This window comes from Phyllobates terribilis, unplaced genomic scaffold, assembly GCF_046119375.1.
Source record: "Phyllobates terribilis strain yellow unplaced genomic scaffold, ASM4611937v1 Scaffold_3__8_contigs__length_932513732, whole genome shotgun sequence".
In the NCBI taxonomy this organism is placed as follows: domain Eukaryota; kingdom Metazoa; phylum Chordata; class Amphibia; order Anura; family Dendrobatidae; genus Phyllobates; species Phyllobates terribilis.
In genome coordinates, this window is record NW_027362763.1 from 221,040,989 (window position 1) to 221,064,131 (window position 23,143).

General features: G+C 38.9%; 1 protein-coding gene across 1 annotated transcript in view; it reads right to left on the bottom strand.

Annotated features, from left to right (window-relative positions):
- Nucleotides 1-23,143, bottom strand: part of CLSTN2 (calsyntenin 2) — a 1,504,973-nt gene that overhangs the window by 551,950 nt on the left and 929,880 nt on the right. The window contains exon 5 of the mRNA XM_073674635.1: nt 2,858-3,007. Coding sequence (XP_073530736.1) covers nt 2,858-3,007 — 150 coding nt within the window. The remainder of the gene's footprint in view (nt 1-2,857; nt 3,008-23,143) is intronic.

A 23,143-nucleotide genomic window follows, 5' to 3' on the forward strand; every position in this document is an offset into this window, starting at 1 on the left:
ACCAAGTAAACTGACAGAGAAAGGCACCGAAGCACCTGGGTAGAAAAACAGTCAAACACTGAAGTCCAGCACAGCCAAAAGGGCGGAGCTGGAATATAAAGGCAGATGGTCATGTGACCGCAAAACACAAGATGGAAAAAACAAACAGGAGGGTTCTAACAGTTTATAGCTAATGGGGCTGTACTGTACAAAACAATTTTAAGGGTTAATGTTACTTCCAGGGGAAGTGGGAGGGAATATAGGGTGACTAGTTTTAGACATCTAATACCCTGAAGAAGGGTTTTACCCCAAAATGTCATGTTGCATGTTTGTCTGGTCTTTTTCATGCTAAACCGAAAGAGATGAACAAGAGTACAAGTTGGTATGCATGTAAAATAGGAGCATGTTCACACTGGCCATCTCACAGACCAAACCCAAGACAGAAACAAAATAAATAAATACCCCGCTATAAGTAAAAGCAATAGTGCATATAAATAACTTTGGGTTCTTAGTAAACACCGATTTTGATAAAAAAAGCGTAAAAGCTATCCCACCAACGTCAAGGTGTACCCAAATACACCTGGGTACACCTTGACATTGGTGGGATGGCTTTTACGTTTTTTTTCTGTCTTGGGTTTGGTATTTTTTATGATCAATTAAAAAAAATGTACCTTTCAACACTGACGTGTGGTAGACATGAAGCAGTGAAAATTGCAAAATAATCACAGGGTGGACTTGCCATCCATAATAAAGAAGAGAAAGGTGGAACAAGAAGGTCTGTTTTCATTAAGCAGGAGAGTGTGTCTCCACAGGACTGCTGTGGGGAAGGCCTCAGTTAGAGCTTACATGTGTTGCCGGTATTAGAGGGGACAACGTTGGGTGCTCTCTACCCCTGCAAAATAAGGGAAATGACATTGTACCCTTTGTGATACATATGCTCAAAAGTAGTGTCGACTGGCGCTCCTTTTTGTCTTTTTTGTAGCTGGAATTCTGATTATGGTGTTTGTACATAGGGCGACCGGTATGGAAGCAGCAGGTCGACTCAATGTTCTAGAAGCTCTGTTATGTGAGTGATCTTGTGCCACTCACAAAGTGTAGGTCATTTTGACCCCATCTTGGGATTTTTGCTTTAAATGATCTTTCCCACGTCTTATTGAAAGTACTGTAGTTAAGCCATATTTTCTGTTGTTTCGTCATATGAAAGCAAAGTGACAGCCATTGCTTGGTTCACATTAGTATCACCCCCTTTCATTTAGAATAATTTCTGGATGCTGATTCTCATACAGATCAGTGTCCCGCCCATAGATCTTAACAGCTCATTTACATATAATAAAAATGTGAATTTCTCTGGAATAAGACATCAGATTGCAGATACCAAGGTATCATTTTATTCAGCTTCCTATGACCTACATGCCCATATAGACGGATTAGGAGGGTTGATCCTAATAACAGGTTCATTTTAAACATGAAAAAATGATATAAATTATTTTTTTCCATAATTGTACTGACCCAAAGCAAAAATTACAGCACAATGAATGCTATAAAATTAAATCTGAATGAAAATAATGGAATTGTGTTTTTTCCCATTTCACCGCACAAAGATTTTTTCTGTTTTTCAGTACATTTTATGGTAATTAAATGGCATCATTTCAACAGTACATGAAGGAAGTGCATGAAGCAAAATTCAAAGTTTCATCAAATGCATGAACAAAACATAATTGTCTATGTGTCATTAATGTTTACACAGTCAACAAATACGCCTTAGTATTTGCTTGTTTAATACAAATGATTTATTTAATTGCATTTCTTTTACTGCCTCTTCATTGCAGCATTCTTCGCATTCCCAAAATATATTTTATAATATTATGCACATAATCAAAGTCATTGTCTATTTTTCGACACCATCTTTTTATTTTTATTTTTTTTTTAACAAAGGAGACATCTAGGAGTAGCTTACCACATGCAGTATAAATTGTACTGTGCATTCAACTCTCAATCAGCTCTTTATGTAGTAAGTTCCAAAAGCTCCACTATACAGTATGTCTATGGTCGGATTTGACATTTTGCATAAGAAAAATAGTGTTCCATCTTATATAATCAGAGATGAAAAAAATAAATCAGCCCAGGATGATGTCAAAATATGCATTAAAGGGAACCTGATAGCTGATTCATTCTGCCCAAGCCAAGGACAGCATGAATCAGAAACCAGCTCTGTTATTGCAGCCATATATATATTACTCTTAAATGTTATCCAACTAATCCAAGAGGCCAGACCCTGGTGGCTTCTTGTTGCCCAATTTCTATTATTCTACAGGTCTATCCCTATATTCAGACATTGAACGAGATCTGTCAGTCTAGGAAAGCGGGGCGGAGGGAAGCAGCTGGGGATTGGTCTAAGACTAGTCATCTTAATCACATCATCCCCAAATAGTTTTCTAAACAATGTTTCCTCTAAAATGTCACAGTATTTCAGAGTAAAACAAGTATGGCTACAATAATAGAGCCAGTATCTCATTAATGCTATCTCTAGCTCTAGCATCAATCATGTTCCCTTTAACTACCACTGTAATAACTATTTACTACTGACTTGTATATACTTTCATATTCTATTAATATTGTCATCAGGAGTTATAATCTGTAATGTTTTTGTAGTATTGCAACAATATTAGGAAAGGCTGGAAACCGGCACCAGTTAGATCGTGTTAAAAGGTCACAAGCTAACATCAGCGCTTTTCTGCCGGTAGGAATAGTGAAGCTTAGGGTTTCAGAACACAGTAATCTCAAGTGGATTGTCAGGCTTGGAAAAACAGCAGTAAAAGCAGTGAAGAAGCAGAACTTTATTACACAGCTTGATCTAAAGGTGTAGAGGGTTTTTTACCTTGCCACCCTGGTTTGCACACGGGCTTCACATCAACTTTTACGGTGACCTCTTGAGCAGCGTGTTTCTGTCCACAGTCATATGCAGTGACTTTAATCTCATACTGGTGCTGCTTATCATAGCTTAGTTTCTCGGTATTCCTGATGTTACCTTGAAGATAAAAAGATCAGACAAACAGTGATTACTAAATACTTAGCTCAACTGAACTGGAAGCCCTGAATTTCTCATACTTCATAATATACCGTAAATGCTTGCTCATTTCCAATGTTGACACTGTGATACAAATATAGGTACAAAAAATATAATTTAGAAACATTTTGATAAATTGAAAAAAAAAAGGCTTTTAAAACTTTCCGTTGCTTTGACAACAACCTACAGTATTTTTCAAGCAAAAAGAGACTCTTACTGTTAAAAGTTTTACAGGGAAAGTACTCATTTATATTAAAATACTTATACTTTAATCATAATTATATTAAAAATGGATAAACCCCCATAATAAATGTAAACAGTGAAGTAGAGAACAAAGTATACTACTAGCTGCTAATAAAATACCAATATTTACAGCTTATCCCCAGGTAAAGAGAAAATAGCACCTAAAAGAAGAAATAAATAATAATCTTGTAAGCAGTCAGAACGGTGTAAAGGGTTGATATGAACCATTGAGTAAACACATGAATTAGTGTGCATAATGTATAATGACCCTATGGTGCGTTTCATTTATGTTCCACCATGTTTCCGGAAGTGACACCGATATCAATTGGGGTGCTACATGCATTCTATACTCAGAAACCGGATGTGACTACACGGCTAGTGCTCTTCGCCTTATTATATTTCAACCTCCTGGTGCATGGATTTGTAGGCCAGGGCTTTACTATACATCCCTTCCTTGACACAGAGGGCGATTTAGCCCCTCAAGGATTGTGTCTTCAGATGAACTCACACATCGACAGGAGGGACTGCGTCAAGACTAGAATCTCAGACTTGTGACTGATTTCCTACCCTTATGCACGCTAATTCACGTGTTTACTCAATAGTTCATATTAACCCTTTACACTGTTCTGACTGCCTACGTCATTATTATTTCTTTCTCCTTTTAAGTGCTATTTTTCTCTCTGCCTGGGGATAAACTGTGAATATTGGTATTTTATTAGCAGTTATTAGAATACTTACTCTCTACTTCACTATTTACCCTTTTGTTCTGGAGTTTATTCATTTTTAATATGATTATGAATAAAGTATTTTAAATATAAATGGGTGATTTCTCTATTAAAAATTTTATATATCCCATATTTTTTGATATTCTGTAAACCCCCTTATTAACCAAATGTACTGAAATTGATACAATTGTTAAAAAGGGTGGCCCAAACACTTGTCACTTCACTTATACGCTTGAGTGCCAGATTGTGGTGATATGACCACTGGGACACTCATCAATCATGAGTACTTTCCCCATTTTGAATAAACCAGCAATGTCATACTACTGCTCTGCTGCTCCATTCAAAGGCTATTGTATTGCTAGAGGTAGTCAAATGCTATACATTCACACAGGGATCTCGAGTTCCCCGTTTTCAAGTTCTGTGGGGGTTAGAGTAGACAACTATAACTTGGGAACAGGTTACAATCTGAGACCATCTCCAATAATTTCATCTTATATTAACCCATTTACCCCGAGGGTGGTTTGCACGTTAATGACCAGGCCAATTTTTACAATTCTGACCACTGTCACTTTATGAGGTAATTACTCTGGAACGCTTCAACAGATCCCCCTGATTCTGAGATTGTTTTTTCGTGACATATTGTACTTCATGATTGTGGTAAAATTTCTTCGATATCACTTGCGTTTATTTGTGAAAAAAATGGAAATTTGGCAAAAATTTTAAAAATTTTGCAATTTTCAAAATTTGAATTTTTATGCCCTTAAATCAGAGAGATATGTCACACAAAATAGTTAATAAATAAAATTTCCCACATGTTTACTTTACATCAGCACAATTTTGGAACCCAAATTTTTTTTTGTTAGGGAGCTATAAGGGTTAAAAGTTGACCAGCGATTTCTCATTTTTCCAACAAAATTTACAAAACCATTTTTTTAGGGACCACATCACATTTGAAGTCACTTTGAGAGGTGTTTATGACAGAAAATACCCAAAAGTGACACCATTCTAAATACTGCACCCCTCAAGGTGCTGAAAACCACATTCAAGAGCTTTTTTAACCCTTCAGGTGCTTCACAGGAATTTTTGGAATGTGGAAGAAAAAAATTAACATTTAACTTTTTTCACAAGAATGTTACTTTAGACTGAATTTTTTTTTATTTTCTCAGGTGTAACAAGAAAAAATGGACCCCAAAATTTGTTGTGCAATTTCCCCTGGGCACGAAGATACCCCATATGTGGGGAAAAACCACTGTTTGGGTGCATGGCAGGGCTTGGAAGGGAAGGAGCGCCATTTGACTTTTTGATTGTAAAATTTGCTTGAATAATTAGCGGACGCCATGTTGCGTTTGAAGAGCCCCTGTGTGCCTAAACATTAGAGCTCCCCCACAAGTGACCCCATTTTGGAAACTAGACCCCCCAAGGCACCTATCTAGCTGCATAGTGAGCACTTTGAACCCCCAGGTGCTTCACAATTAATCCGTAAAAATGAAAAAGTATTTTTTTTCCACTTTTTCCTTTTTACGAATCAATTTGTGAAGCACCTTGGGCTTCCAAGTGCTCACTATGCATCTAGATAGGTGCCTTGGGTGGTCCAGTTTCCAAAATGGGGTCACTTGTGGGGGAGCTCCAATGTTTAGGCACACAGGGGCTCTCCAAACGCAACATGGTGTCCGCTTAAAATTTGAGCTGATTTTCCATTCAATTTGTTAGCGGACACCATGTCGCATTTGGAGAGACCCTGATGTGCTTAAACAGTGGAAACCCCCAAGTGATCCCATTTTGGAAACTAGACCACTCAAGGTTTTTATCAAGGGGTATAGTGAACATTTTGAACCCAAAGGTATGACACAGAATTTGATAACATTAGGTCATCATATTGAATAAGTTGTCATTAGTCTTGAGCGCAAGTGCTCACTACTTGAGTTTGCATCGGGTACTCAGGTATGCACCATGTACTACGTGTGCTCGAGTGACATGCTCGAGTCCCTGCCCTGCATGTTTCACGGTTATTAGACATCCCCAAAAAAAATGCGGGGATCGCTCGTGCATGGCAGGCAATCCCTGCAAAGTTTTTTTGGCCGCGAAGAGTATGGGGCGGAGATACGAGCATGTCACTCAAATACCCACGATACTCAATGCATACCCAAGCACGCGATGCAAACTCAAGTAGTGAGCACTTGCGCTCAACACTAGTCGCCATATCGTCATCTTTTGAAAAAAATTCCAACCCCATCACAACCCTAACCCCAACCCTAACCCCAACCCCAGCCCTAACCCTAGCACAACCCTAACCCGAGAGTTTATTTTTTACGCCGTTCCTCGTGTGGTATAAGTGATTAGACGACTTTATTCTTCGGGTCGGTGCGACTACAGCGATACCAGAATCATATGGGATTTTTATGATTGACAGCTTCACATACTAAAAGACGCATTTTTTTGTAAAATCTAGTTTTTGCATCGCCATATTTTGAGAGCTATAATTTTTCCAGATTTTGGCAGACAGAGTCATGTGATGGCTTGTTTTTTGCAGGATGAGTTGACGTTTTTATTGGTGCCATTTTCAGGCATGTGACATTTTTTGATTGCTTTCTATTCAGATTTTTGGGAGGCAGAATAAACAAAAACAAACAATTCAGGAATTGTTTTCTTTGTTTTTTTTATTCTGTTCCGCGTGTGCTAAAATTGATAAGGCAACTTTATTATTTGTGTCAGTACGTTTACAGCGGTACCACTTTTATATCGTTTTTCTATGTTTTACACTTTTACATAATAAAAGCAATTTTATAGAAAAAGTTATTTTTTAGCATCGCTTTATTCTGAGAGCTCTAACTTTTTTATTTTTCAGCTGATGGAGCTGTAGGGTGGCGTTTTTTTTGCGGGACGAGATGATGTTTTCAGTGGTACAATTTTTATTTATATTTGTCTTTTTGATCGCGTGTTATTCCATTTTTTGTTTGGCAGTATGGTGATAAAGCATTGTTTTTTGCTTTGTTTTATTTTTTTTTTTACCGTGTTCACTGGAGGGATTAACTAGTGCCACAGTTTTATAGGTCAGGTTGTTCCGGATGCGGCGATATCAAATATGTGTACTTTTATTGTTTTTTTTTTTTTCATAATAATATTTATTGACGGGTACATTATATTATTATTTTTGGTGGATTATTTTTTTTATTTTTTTTATATATATTTTTACATTTTTTTTTTTTTTTTTCACTTTCTGACATTTTTTTTGACTTTTTTACTTTGTCCCACGAAGGGACTTTCACTTTTATTTCTCTGATCGCCTGCATAGCATAAGGATGGAGCACCATCCCTGTGCCATGCAGGATGTCAGCGCTGGACAGGGAGAAGATAGTTTGGAAATGCACTGCGCTTGTCCAAACAATCTTCCTGCTGTCTGGTGACCCGGATGTTGTCATGACGACATCGGGTCGTCATGGCAACATCCAGGAAGCCGTGGCAGACAGCGCTGGAGGCCGGAAGAGGAGGTGAGTGCGCCGATCACCTCCCCTTAGCCACCGCAATGCTGCGATCGACTGCGATCGACTTCAATTGCAGCATTGCGGGGGTTAATGTGCCGGGAGCGGTGCGGGACCACTCCCTGCACATAGCCCCGGGTGTCAGCTGTGACAATCAGCTTACACCCGGCGGCATCGCGCCCGCACAGCCTGTGTGCGGGCGAAATCGCCAGGGCGTATTAATACGTATCTGGTCCATAAGGTTCAGGGCACAGATACGTATTAATACGCCCTATGTCGTAAAGGGGTTAAAGGACTTTGCTGCTAGACAAAAAGCATTGCATGCAGTGCCTAGGATGAATAGCTGCAGTAATTATAAATAGTTTACACACTCCTGCTAACATGACAGTTTTTTTTTCATGTAAAATGATGCAAAAAATAATCATTTCAGAGCGTTTTCCATCTTTAATGTCACCTATAATCGGTACAATTCAATTGAATAACAAACTGAAAGATTTTTAGGTGGAAAAATAAAAATAAAGAATTAAAATAATGTGGTTGCATGAATATGCACACCTTTCAAATAATAGTTTGTCAAAGTACCCTCTGAATATATGAAAGCATTCAATCTTTTTGGGTAGGAGTCTATCAGTACAGCGCATCTAGAATTGGCAATGTTTGCCCACTCTTCCTTGCAATATTGCTCCAAATCTGTAAGATTGTGAGGGCATCTATGTACAGGTCAGGGCTCTGGGGCAATTCTAAAACTGTGATCTTCTCCTGGTGAAGTCATTCTTTTGTTAATTTGGAGGTATGCCCAGGCTCATTGTCATGCTTAGAGGCAACATTCATCTTCAGCTTTTTAGCCTGAAGGTTTTGTTGGAAAATTTACTAATATTTTGAACTACTCATAATTCTTTCCACTCCAGTTCCAACTGCGAATAAACAGCCCAAAAGCATAATGCTGCCTCTACCATGCTTCACTGTGGGTATGGTGTTCTTTTGATAATGTGAAGTATTGGCTTTGTGCCAAACATATCTTTTGGAATTAATTTTTTTTAACCCAAATTCTGAAAAAAACAACATCTGCAATTATATGTGGGTGTTCACACTTATGCAACAACATTATTTTAGTTTTGTTATTTTTATTTTTGATTTATTTGTTTCTCAATGAAATAGTGCAGATTATGGGTGACATTAAAGTAGGAAAATATCCTCTAAATGATTCTTCATGGGATAATTTTATTTACATGGCAATAACTGCCACTTCAATAGAGTTGTGTAGACTATTTATATCCACTGCATCCATGCTTTTATATTTTGTTAGGATTGAATTAGCCATAGATAAAGCAGCTAGATCCATAGAAGTCAGCATAGTCTTTCCCATAAAGCCATCAACTCTGAAGGCTATAAATGAAAACATACAATTATTTATTTTTTAGCGCTTGGCTTGTTGTATATACATTTTGTTCCATACTAATATTCATACACATTAAAACTGGCCATATATGTTAAATTACATAAGATTCTGATTCATTTTTCTGAGACCATTCTGGAACTTTTAGAATAATAATTGGTGAACTATTGGATGAAAGTTTTAAACACAGTTGACTTTTTATGCCAGACAACTAAAAAGCAATTCTCTAATAGTTTATACTGTGTAAATCAGTGAGCCTATTTTCTGTGAATTTCAAACTCGACAAAAAAAATGTTGCAACCACTAATTATAGCTTACAGTATGGTATACATATGGTAGCAATTTCTAGAATTTTTGTATCCTTTGCATATATGATTCTGTGAACACTTCATTTTTTCACAATTGAACCATAAAATATAAATACAGTATGTCTCAACATATTGCTTAAAAAAGAACTTGTAAATTTAAGCTTGCAAGCATTATTATAAACTGAGCTAAAGCGATAGAGATCTATTTTTTATAGCATTTTGGAAATTTTTCAGGCACATTTTTGGATCTGGTTCTATTTTTAGCAGCCAGAAGCAAACCCTTGGTGCTTGTGAAAAACAAGCAGCATGAAAAATGATCCTTACATAACTAATACAAATGATGCAAACTGACATATTTTAGCATTAGTTTGCATTTTTGCATTTTATTTACTTTAGAAAGAGAGAGAAAGATACAGATTCTTTCTAGTAATTATTTTTATCCCACTCTATTGAAGAATTTGCAGCTACACTGCTCAGTATTGCTTTATAATGTCCTCCATCCTGCTGTTGCTTTTGAAAATGTATGGAAGAGCAGAATCCATCTCTGTCTGATTTCATCATATGGAAGACATAATAGCAGTTAGTCTTCACCTACTAGCTTAGAGAAAACTTAAAAGTAGAGATAGGGTATTCAAATGGAAAACATGTGAAAAATGTAGAATGGAAGTCAAATAATAGGTATAGTGTTATTTCTCATGTACACACATATGACAGCTTATTCTGAAAAGTTTCCTGTGCTGACATTTACAATTTAATTTTTGGGTAGAGATATCTCTTAATTGCTGTTATTGTTTGTGGCTTACAATTTTGGATCCAGAGCTCAAGCTGGTTAGGACTGCCTTAAACCCAAATGCATCCAGTTTTACAGCAGTAAAAAGGCATAAAATGAGAAACACTATAAGAGCTCCATAAGATCACAATGGGATCACTATATCAATTATTTACAGAAAATACTTTACAAAATGCTGGTCTGAAGTTTTACAATCGGCTTTTTAAGGTGCTGAGGAATAATGTAATAGCACCCACTGACAGGTGAAAATGCAGCAGTGGGAATTAACTATACTTAATTTCTGACACCATGCTGCATTCCCAATCAGTTTTAGCACTGATCATGGCCATTTAACCCCATAGATGCTACTGTCAACCATGACAGCTTCATCTAGATGGTTAACAGAGATAAAGGGCTTTGTCTTTAACTCTATAGGCACCCCAGAATCTTAGGTCCCAATAGCTGCCATGGCAATCTGAGGCTAAGTTATTGTTTTGAGGTATGGTGGCCTGTAAACAAGGTCTAACAGGCAGTGACAGTGTAAAAATGACAGGTCTCATGCACTGCATTATGGAAGCATTGCAGCGTATGAGATTAGCCATCATAGTGAGACATATTCAGATTAAATAGGACTAACTAAAATTGAAAATTTGCAAACAAGTAATAGAAAGCATGAAAAAAAAAATTAAGAAAACTGTCTTTTATGTTCAAACAAAAATAAACAAAAAAAAGTATACATTCGGAACTATCCAAGCTATAAACTGTCACTTTATTTATCCCATGTGAACACCGTAAAAAAAAAATAAACAAAAAGCATTCCAAAAATTTTTCATCATACTGCTCACAAAAAAATGGAACAAAATGTAACTTAAAAGTCGCATGTAAAAAAATGGTATCACTGAAAATGTAAACTTCTACCGCAAAAAACAGGCTTTCACTTGGCTGTGTTTGTCAATAAATATCTAAAATAGTGACAGCTCTCAGTATATGTTGATACAAAAACATTTTTTTTTGTAAAATATTGTTTTTAGAGTTCAAAAGTAGCAAAGTATAAAAATCCGTGTTTCATCAGTGTGACAGTGTGGAATTAGTGTACAGTTAGCGCTGATCGGGACGAGCAAGAGACAATGTTGGGAGTAGTAGTAGTCTGCTCCCGCAGTGTCCCTTTGTATAAATAAGAATAAAATAATAAAAGCGTTATACTCACCTGTCTGGAGATGTCCCTCACTGTAATCCTCTGTCCGCTGACACAGAGAAGAATGAGCCTCTCCAGCAAGCAGGGCCTTGCACTGAGCAGAGCTCACTGAGTGACAGGACACTGCTCCTGAGTTCAGCGCTTCTCCGGGGCCTGCTCGCTGGAGCGGCTCATTCTCCCCAGCTCCTCGGTGTCAGCGGTCAGAAGATTACAGCGGGAGACACCACAACACTGGGGGACCAGACTACTAATACTCCTAACATTGTCTCTTGCTCGTGCTGATCACAGCGCGAGCAAGGGACAATGATGTACTCAGCATTCAGCAACTGGTGCTTGGGAACAGTGCTAACTGTAAGCTGACTCCCAGGCGCCGGTATGCGTGATCCTGAAGCAGCACAAGGGCGACACACGGTTGCACACGTGTGCCACACACAGGACACGGATATCTCCGATATGGGTTTTTCTGGTACCGGAAATAACCAGATGTGTGAATCCGTCCTAATGTAACAGAGGCAAGACTGTAATGCATTATAATGAGTGGGTCTGATAGGGTTTCATCTGAATCTATTTTTTTCAGATACCAAATGGAAACACAAATGTAAAATGCTCAGCTTAGAGCACAGTATAAATGTGAATCTATCTGTAAAAACCTTCAAAAAATGGTATGAGTCACAAAATACTACCAATAAAAATAACTCATCCAGCAGAAAACAAGCTACAACTCAAGTCCATCATCTGTCAATGTGGTTTTCCACATCAAAGTTGGCTCAAAAACTCTAGAAAAGTGACATGACTTCCCACCCAAAAAATAAAATCAAGTGGAAATTTGTGTTCCCAAATCCAAATGGCTTCTGAGCCCATAGTGTGCCTAAGCAACAGTTAAAGGAAATCTGTTAGCAGGTTTTTGCTATGTAATTTGAAGACAGCATGAGGTAGACGCTGAGACACTGATTTTCAGTGATGTGTCACTTATTAAGCTGTGTGCTATTGTTTCAATACAATAAGTGTTTTATATATAGGGGATAAACTATTTTTATCACTGCTAAACTAACTGTCAGTGTGCATCCTGGTTTAATCCATCCCCAGCACTGATTAGCAGCTTACTGTCAATATACAATGTACATAGAAAGCTGTAGTGTGTGTGGGGTTAGCTTTCTGAGCACTGCCACATCTACAGCAGAGAAAACTCTGATTGTATCAGAACTGTTGCAACGAGTAAACTAAATGAAGCACCATTAGAATCAGGGTCTCTTTCCTTACATTATGGTGTTCTCAGATTATGTGACAGATTCCTTTTAATACCCACATGTATAGCATTCCTGCAGCAGAAAAAAAAATACTTAGCAATATACAAGATACGTGTCTTTAGAAGCACAAACTGGGCACAATGTATGGGCACTAAGCTGGTATGTCTGCAATTTTCACTCTGCAACATCCGTTCCATGTTTTTTCCTATTTTATAATGCCAAAATAGTCACTACACCCATAGATGAATTCATCAAAGGGTTCAATCTCCAATATGGGGTACTCTAAGGGGTTCTTCTACTTCAAGGGCGCTGAAAATGGCACCCACAACCTCTTCCAGCAAAATCTGTGCTCCAAACATCAAATAGCTCTTCATCCTTCTAAGTGCTGTTGCATAGCGAAAGAGTAGTTTCCGATTGCATATGGGATATCAACACCTTTGAGAAGAGTTGGGTAACAAATTATGGGGTCCATTTATACTTATTACCTCTTATGAAAATAAAACAATTGCAGCTATCATTTCAGTGGTAAAAAAAATATAAATTTACTTATATTTTTCAAAAATATTTTTTTTCTGCTGTTCTGCACCTCAGGAGCTATGCTTATTGTGCCCACAATCTATTCAAACAAAATCTGCATTCCAAAAGTCAAATGGCGCTCCTTCCCTTCTGGGCCTGAGCATCAGTGCTCAATCACAAATGGAGTATTGCTGCATTCGGTAAAAGTTGCATATCAAATTGTGTGATCCCTTTTTTTCTATGTTTCCTATTATCCTTTGTATGAAAAATCTGAGACTAATAAAATATTTTAGTACAAAAACATAATTTTTCGCAGCATAATCTTATAAAACATTGTGAAGCACCTGTGGGATAAAAATGGTGATCACACCCCTAGATACAGTTAGGTCCATATATATTTGGACAGAGACAACATTTTTCTAATTTTGGTTCTAGACATTACCACAATGAATTTTAAACAAAACAATTCAGATGCAGTTGAAGTTCAGACTTTCAGATTTCATTTGAGGGTATCAACATTAAAACTGTTTTTAAAGGGACCAAAAGTAATTGGACAGATTAAATAATTGCAAATAAAATGTTCATTTATAGTACTTGGTTGAAAACCCTTTGTTGGCAATGACTGCCTGAAGTCTTTAACTCATGGACATCACCAGATGCTGTGTTTCCTCCTTTTTGATGCTCTGCCAGGCCTTCACTGCAGTGGTTTTCAGTTGCTGTTTGTTTGTGGGCCTTTCTGTCTGAAGTTTAGTCTTTAACAAGTGAAATGCATGCTCAATTGGGTTGAGATCTGGTGACTGACTTGGCCATTCAAGAATATTCCACTTCTTTGCTTTAAAAAACTCCTGGGTTGCTTTGGCTTTATGTTTTGGGTCATTGTCTTCTCCGGGATGTCAGATGCATGCCCTCCTCACTGTGTGGAAGAATCACATCTAATTTCCGGGGAGCCGTCCCCCCCACAGAATCTGAGACCATCACCTTGCGAAGCAGGTTTTGCTATTACTTATCCCTTTTATTTTAATAACTGTTTATGCATATATGTACATTGTCTCTTTTATAATATTTTGTATATCTTTTGGAAACACTGCCCACTTTCAGGAGTAAATCATTATTATTTACCAGCTTTGTTCTTCTTGTCCTATGTCGAGCAAACACGTTCCTCACCCGTTAATTCACGTTACCTAACGGGTACCCGATCCACCTGTTAAGCGATCAGTGGTGGCAGTATACCAGTATTTATGTGATATTGTGGTTTGAGGGTGGCCGGTCGGAGGTATATATACGTTCTTGGAAGGAACTGGTGGTATATATACGTCCTGTCACATCACGTGCCACAATAGTTGACATAAATTAGAGCAGCCGCACCCGTGCTTATCCTCGGTCAATACCGTGTTTGACCAGCAGGATAAGGGGGCGCCAGAGGGCTGCAAGGTCTGATCAAGTGTGTTTTCCAGATTATTGTCCATCTGTAGTATGAAACGGCGACCAATCAGTTTGGCTGCATTTGGCTGGATCTGAGCAAACAGTATGGCTCTGAATACATCAGAATTTATTCGGCTGCTTCTGTCCTGTGTCACATCATCAATAAACACTAGTGACCCAGTGCCACTGGCAGCCATGCATGCCCAAGCCATCACACTGTCTCCACCGTGTTTTACAGATGATATGGTATGTTTTGGATCATGAGCTGTACCATGCCTTCGCCATACTTTTCTCTTTCCATCATTCTGGTAGAGGTTGATCTTGGTTTCATCTGTCCAAAGAATATTCTTCCAGAACTGTGCTGGCTTTTATAGATGTTTTTTAGCAAAGTCCAGTCTAGCCTTTTTATTCTTGATGCTTATGAGTGGCTTGCACTGTGCAGTGAACCCTCTGTATTTCCTTTCATGTAGTCTTCTCTTTATGGTAGATTTGGATATTGATACGCCTAAGTCCTGGAGAGTGTTGTTCACTTGGTTGGCTGTTGTGAAGGGATTTCTCTTCACCATGGAGATTATTCTGCCATCATCCACTACTGTTGTCTTCCGTGGGCGCCCAGGTCTTTTTGCATTGATGAGTTCACCAGTGCTTTCTTTCTTTCTCAGGATGCACCAAACTGTTGATTTTGCCACTCCTAATATTGTAGCAATTTCTCGGATGGGTTTTTTCTCTTTTTGCAGCTTAAGGATGGCTTGTTTCACCTGCATGGAGAGCTCCTTTGACCGCATGTTTACTTCACAGCAAAACCTTCCAAATGCAAGCACCACACCTCAAATAAACTCCAGGCCTTTTATCTGCTTAATTGAAAATGACATAATGAAGGGATTGCCCACACCTGTCCATGAAATAGCCTTGGAGTCCATTGTCCAATTACTTTTGGTCTCTTTAAAAACAGGGTGGCACATGTTAAGGAGCTGAAACTTTTAAACTCTTCATGCAATTTTAATGTGGATACACTCAAATGAAAGCTGAAAGTCTGAACTTCAACTGCATCTGAATTGTTTTTTTTTTAATTCATTGTGGTAATGTCTAGAACCAAAATTAGAAAAATGTCTCTGTCCAAATATATATGGAACTAACTGTACATTTTTTGAGGGTGTAGTTTGCAAAATTGAGTCAGTTCGCGGAAAGACTCTGTTTTTTGCCACTGCAAAAGCTCTACAAATGTAGCGTGACAACTGTAATTTATTTCAGCTAAATATGTACTCCAAAAAATTACTGCCCTGTGCTCAAACAGTAGTTTTCTACCACAAACTGTTGTGTCCGCTATCTTTTATTATTCCATGTGAAAATGGGAAATTTGGGGCTAAAATAACATTTTACTGAAAAACCCTTAATTTTTAATTTTCACATTCCAATGTTATAAAGTTCTGTAAAGCACCAGTGAGTTAAAATGCTAAAAATAGCCCTAGATGAATTCCTTGAGGGGTTTTATTTCCAAAATGTAAGTTACTGTCTGTATTATACTCCACTCATGTTAAGTGGTAAAACTTGGTTACAGATTCCCTTGAACTAATTTGTCTGATATACAGAACAGACCAAAAGTTTTGAGACACCTTCTCATTTAAAGATTTTTCTGTATTTTCATGACTATGAAAATTGTACATTCACACTGAAGGCATCAAAACTATGAATTAACACATGTGGAATTATATACTTAACAAAAAAGTGTGAAACAACTGAAAATATGTCTTAGGCTATGTGCCCACGATGCAGAAATGAAGCAGAAAATTTCTGCAGCATTTCTGCATCTCCCTGGCAGAAAAAACGCATGCAGACTGTGCATGCGTTTTCCTGCAGAATACATGCGGATCCACATGAGGATTCACATGCGTTTCTGCATGCAGATTTACAAGCGCTTTCCAGGCGATAGCATCACTTGGAAAGTGCTTGACAACTAGGTCACACTATATAAATCCATGCAAACGGCATGGATTTATACAGTGTGACCGTAAAAATTGAAACAAATAAAGCTATACTTACCCCCGAGGCCCCGGTATGTGCAGCAGTGCTCGTTCCTGTCTGGTTCCCGGCTGCCGGCATATCGCGAGACAGAGCAGTGGAGGGCCTGTGGTCACATGACTGTGACGTCACCGCAGGTCCTCAAGCGATACCGGCATTCAGAGAAGCCTTCGGAAAGGTGAGTATAAACTTTATTTATTATTTTATTCTTTTTTTACAGGTACAATGGTACCCAGGTCTGGATAAGAGTCTCCTCTCCTCCAGAACTGGGTACCATCCGAACATAGAGACGCATAGAAGCCGCTTCTACAAATGTACAGTCGCGGTTTCTATGCGTTTCAATGCAAGTCAATGGCGGGAGTTCCGCTGCACTTCCGCAAAATTAAATGACATGCTGCAGATTTTTGTACGCAGCGTAAACGCTGCGGAAAAGTCCGCAGCATGTGCATAGAACATGCGGAATCCCCTTGGGGACCATGGGGTGCGGATTACCTAGAGTTTCACAAGTGTTTCCGCTGCGGAAATTCCGCAGCATAAACGCTTGAAAAACGCTATGTGGGCACCCAGCCTTATATTCTAGGTTCTTCAAAGTAGCCACCTTTTGCTTTGATAACTGCTTTGCACACTCTTGGCATTCTCTTGATGAGCTTCAAGAGGTGGTCACCGGAAATGGTCTTCCAACAATCTTGAAGGAGTTTCCAGAGATGCTTAGCACTTGTTGGCCCTTTTGCCTTCACTCTGCAGTCCAGCTCACCCCAAACCATCTCGATTGGGTTCAGGTCGGGTGACTGTGGAGGCAGGTCATCTGGCGTAGCACCCCATCACTCTCCTTCTTGGTCAAATAGTCCTTACACAGCCTGGAGGTGTGTTTGGGGTCATTGTCCTGTTGAAAAATAAATGATGGTCCAACTAAACGCAAACCGGATGGAATAGCATGCCGCTGCACGACGCTGTTGTAGCCATGCTGGTTCAGTATGCCTTCAGTTTTGAATAAATCCCCAACAGTGTCACAAGCAAAGCACCATCACACCTCATCCTCCATGCTTCACAGTGGGAACCAGGCATGTAGAGTCCATCCGTACACCTTTTCTGCTTCGCACAAAGACAAGGTGGTTGGAACCAAAGATCTCAAATTTGGACTCAACAGACCAAAGCACAGATTTCCACTGGTCTAATATCCATTCCTTGTGTTCTTCAGCCCAAACAAGTCTCTTCTGCTTGTTGCCTGTCCTTAGCAGTGGTTTCCTAGCAGCTATTTTACCATGAAGGCCTGCTGCACAAAGTCTCCTCTTAACAGTTGTTGTAGAGATGTGTCAGCAGCTAGAACTCTGTGTGGCATTGACCTGGTCTTTAATCTGAGCTGCTGTTAACCTGCGATTTCTGAGGCTGGTGCCTTGGATAAACTTATCCTCAGAAGGAGAGGTGACTCTTGGTCTTCCTTTCCTGGGGTGGTCCTCATGTGAGTCAGTTTTTTTGTAGCGCTTGATGGTTTTTGCAACTGCACTTCGGGACACTTTCAAAGTTTGCCCAATTTTTTGCACTGACTGACCTTCATTTCTTAAAGTAATGATGGCCACTCGTTTTTCTTTACTTAGCTGCTTTTTTCTTGCCATAATACAAATTCTAACAATCTATTCAGTAGGACTATCAGCTGTGTATCCACCAGACTTCTGCACAACACAACTGATGGTCCCAACCCCATTTATAAGGCAATAAATCCCACTTATTAAACCTGACAGGGCACACCTGTGAAGTGAAAACCATTTCTGGTGACTACCTCTTGAAGCTCATCAAGAGAATGCCAAGAGTGTGCAAAGCAGTCATCAAAGCAAATGGTGGCTACTTTGAAGAACCTAGAATATAAGACATATTTTCGGTTGTTTTACACTTTTTCGTTAAGTATATAATTCCACATGTGTTAATTCATAGTTTTGATGCCTTCAGTGTGAATGTACAATTTTCATAGTCATGAAAATACAGAAAATTCTTTAAATGAGAAGGTGTGTCCAAACTTTTGGTCTGTACTGTATGTATATACAGTTATATGAAAAAGTTTGGGCACCCCTATTAATCTTAAGCTTAATGTTTTATAAAAATTGGTGTTTTTGCAACAGCTATTTCAGTTTGATATATGTAATAACTGTTGGACACAGTAATGTTTCTGCCTTGAAATGAGGTTTATTGTACTAACAGAAAATGTGCAATCTGCATTCAAACAAAATTTGACAGGTGCATAAGTATGGGCACCCTTATCATTTTCTTGTTTTAAATACTCCTACCTACTTTTTACTGACTTACTAAAGCACTTTTTTTGTTTTGTAACCTCATTGAGCTTTGAACTTCATAGTCAGGTGTATGCAATCATGAGAAAAGCTACTTAAAGTGGCCACTTGCAAGTTGTTCTCCTGTTTGAATCTCCTCTGAAGACTGGCATCATGGGCTCCTCAAAACGACTGTCAAATGATCTGAAAACAAAGATTATTCAACATAGTTGTTCAGGGGAAGGATACAAAAAGCTGTCTCAGATTTAACCTGTCAGTTTCCACTGTGAGGAACATAGTAAGGAAATGGAAGAACACAGGGACAGTTCTTGTTAAGGCCAGAAGTGGCAGGCCAAGAAAAACATCAGAAAGGCAGAGAAGAAGAATGGTGAGATCAGTCAAGGACAATCCTCAGACCACCTCCAGAGAGCTGCAGCATCAACTTGCTGCAGATGGTATCACTGTGCATCGGTCAACTATACAACGCACTTTGCACAAGGAGAAGCTGTATGGGAGAGTGATGCGAAAGAAGCCGTTTCTGCAAGCATGCCACAAACAGAGTCTGCTGAGGTATGCAAAAGCACATTTGGAGAAGCCAATTTCTTTTTGGAAAAAGGTCCTGTGGACTGATGAAACCAAGATTGAGTTGTTTGGTCATACAAAAAGGCGTTATGCATGGCGGCAAAAAAACACAGCATTCCAAGAAAAACACTTGCTACCCACAGTAAAATTTTGTGGAGGTTCCTTCATGCTTTGGGGCTGTGTGGCCAATGCCAGCACCGGGAATCTTGTTAAAGTTGAGAGACACATGGATTCCACTCAGTATCAGCAGATTCTTGACAATAATCTTCAAGAATCAGTGATAAAGTTGAAGTTACGCAGGGGATGGATCTTCCAGCAAGACAATGATCCAAAACACCGCTCCAAATCTACTCACGCATTCATGCAGAGGAGCAATTACAATGTTCTGGAATGGCCATCCCAGTCCCCAGATATGAATATCATTGAACATCTGGGGGATCATTTGAAGAGGGCTGTCCATGCTCGGCGACCATCAAACTTAACTGAACTGGAATTGTTTTGTAAAGAGGAATGGTCAAAAATACCTTCATCCAGGATCCAGGAACTCATTAAAAGCTACAGGAAGCGACGAGAGGCTGTTATTTTTGCAAAAGGAGGATCTACTAAATATTAATGTCACTTTTCTGGTGAGGTGCCCATACTTATGCACCTGTCAAATTTTGTTTGAATGCAGATTGCACATTTTCTGTTAGTACAATAAACCTCATTTCAAGGCAGAAACATTACTGTGTCCAACAGTTATTACATATATCAAACTGAAATAGCTGTTGCAAAAACACCAATTTTTATAAAACATTAAGCTTAAGATTAATAGGGGTGCCCAAACTTTTTCATATAACTGTATATCTGGTTTAAAGTGGATATACATGAAAAATTTGTTTTCTTCAACTTTTAGTTATTTTCAGATAAAAGCAGAACATATTATTCTAAATATACCACTAATATAAAATCCAATGTTTCATGAAAAAAAAAAAAAAAAATCTCAGAATCATTGGGATATGTTGAACTATTCCTGTGGTATTACCACATAAATGGCAAAAATCGAAGCTGCAAAGCTTCGTTTTCATACCTTGAGAAAGGCACTGGTCCAGCGCAGAAATGCTTTGGTTTTAATAAAAATCGTTTTGGAATCCCCAGGCTCTTCATTCCCGCAGATCAGCTCGCCTAAATGGTGCCAGCTTCCATTTTTGCCATTATACATCTGAAAAACCATTTCCTCTTGTCACGGGGCAGCAACCAGCGGCTTTCCATTCCTTTATAGGTGTTGTGCCTGCACACAACACCTTTAGGTGAGTGCTACCATCACTTATATCTGTCTTTTACCAGACATATTACCCTATTTTGTGTGTGCTACTGTCCTTCTCCATACCTTCTCAATTACCACATAAATTTCAGATTCGAAAAATAAAGCTTGGTAATTAAAGTGCCTGTCCAGATGCTGTCTGAGGGTACACAATAATTAGATTTCAGGAGAGGGGTTAACTCCTAACATTCCTGCCACCTCTCTCAAGACCATTGATTTCTATACAGCAGTTAGCTGCTCACCTTACTCCCCCTTCCTCTCAGCTCCTGACAAGCTGCTGTTATAAGTCTTGCAAAATCACCAGTCAACTCCTGCAGTATTCAGAACAGGTCTCCTAATCATGGCTTTGATTAACTGTTAAGAACTGTGTGCTTATTCAAATTCCCTCTTATTTCTATATATAAATACAGTGATAATAGTGTACACTTCAGAGCAAACCACTGCATAATTTGTGCTGAGCTTTCTAGTCCTACTAATACTACAGTTCTGCTGCTCACCGGAACTGTCACTCAACAAAGAGTGCCCACTTTGCCAGAAACCAGGATGTAAGGATAATGTAATGAGACTGCATAGCTCTAAGCCTGTCAAGAGATAACTTGACAATATCCCTCTAAGGCCAAAATAGTCTCAGTCACTATGTGGTTATAAGTCTAGAGTACATAGAACCACCAGAGATAATCATGCAAGGGACCAACCCTTAGGTCATGTGCCCACGTAGCGTTTTTGCGGCGTTTTTATGGCCGCAAAAATGTTTGTAAAACCATCTGCCATGCAAAGAAATGTGAATTCGGATGTGCTGTGCACATGATGCGCTAATTAGCGCGCCGAATTTGCATTGCATTGCAAAACGCAGCATGACCATTTCTACCGCGATTATGCTGCAAATTCGCGTCCATTGAGGAACATTGAAACGCAGCAAACCCGCAGGTATATGTGGATTTTCTGCGTTTCAATTACATTCAATGGCTGCGTATTTGCAGCATAATCGCGGTGCGTGTGGTACTCAGGATGAAAAGGAGACTACAACTTCTCTTCATCCTGGCTACCACGTGGTGAAAAAAGAAATCTAAAAGTTAATAATAATAAAAACCTGTATACTCACCTCTCCGGTCTGCTCCCGGCGGCGATCCTCTCTCCTTGGCGTCCCGCGGTGTACTGGCAGGACCTGCGGTGACGTCATTTAGTCAGCTAATGATCACGCGACCGCTGACATCACCGGTCAGGAGATGGTCGCGTGACCATCAGCTGATTAAATGACGTCACCGCAGGTCCTGCAAATACACTGCGGGATGTCGAGGAGAGAGGATTGCCGCCGGGAGCTGACCAGAGAGGTGAGTATACAGGTTTTTTTTATTTTTAACCTTTTAATTCTTTTTTTTTTTTTTTTTTTTTTACTATAGATGCAGCATTTAAAGCATCTAAGTTAGTCACACAATATAAATCCATACCGGTTGCATGGATTTATATTGTGTGACCCACTTGTCAAGCACTTTTCCAAGTGATGCTCAAAATCGCTTTGAAAAGTGCTAGAAAAAACGCATGTGAAAACGCATGTGAAAACGCATGTAAAAACGCTGAAAAAAGCTTCTCTCTGGCAGAAAAAACGATTGTGAATCTGCATGCATTTTTTTCTACTAGAGAGAGGCAAAAACGCTCTGCATCAAATCTGCTACGTGGGCACATAGCCTTATACTATCCAGGAGGGCATTTCTATTTTATTTTATTTGAACACAGCTGACATTTGCCAAAATGAGATCATAAATTTGGGAATAAATTCTTATGATTACTATAAGGGTGATTCAAAACTGTCCATATGTGGTAAAAAGAAGGACAATTGTGAGGTTTCTGGCTTGTTGTCATTCCATATAGTGGCCCTTAAGGTCCACAGCTAATTAGTTTTTTTAAAACTTTAAATCACCCTGCTTTCCATTGCCACTCTCCTTCTCTTAATCACAATGATTAACAACAACTGCTGCTCTTACTTCTCTAGGGATAACTTGCCACGGATATTGGGTACATATTGCTAGGATATGCCATTAATATCTTTCTTTTGACCCCCCTCTGATCTCTAAAATAGAGGAGAAACAGCAACAAAAACTCCAGTTGTTAGCTCTTATCTCTGTGACCACATAGACAGCTATTGAATGTAAAAGTCATCCATTTTGTTACTTGGATATAGCCAACAGGAGTGGAGGAGGCAATAGTGAAACTTTGCTTTATATATTTGCAGAGTTACAATTGTTAGACTCCTGGTGATTGATTATTAGTGGCATAAGCCCTTTAAGTCTTGCAGTTAAAAAGATCCTCTCACATTGGATAACATTATAATCCTGCAGATATAGGGTTAAAGTAAAGCTGTCATGTTAGACTATTAATAATCATATGTAGAGCTGTTGTAGAGATGTTGTACTTGTGAAAAGGCTTTACATAGAAAATACAAATATAAATTACAGTGAACAAAATAGCATTGACAAATTGGCACAGAGGGGGAGAGGACCCTGCCTTTGCGGGCTTACAGGGTGCAGGGTAATGAGGAAGAAGATAGTAGGTTGGGGTTCCAGCAGCTCCAGTGGTGGTGGTGAGATGATAGCGCGAGCATTGCAAGATATAAGCTTTCTTCAAGAGAGATGGG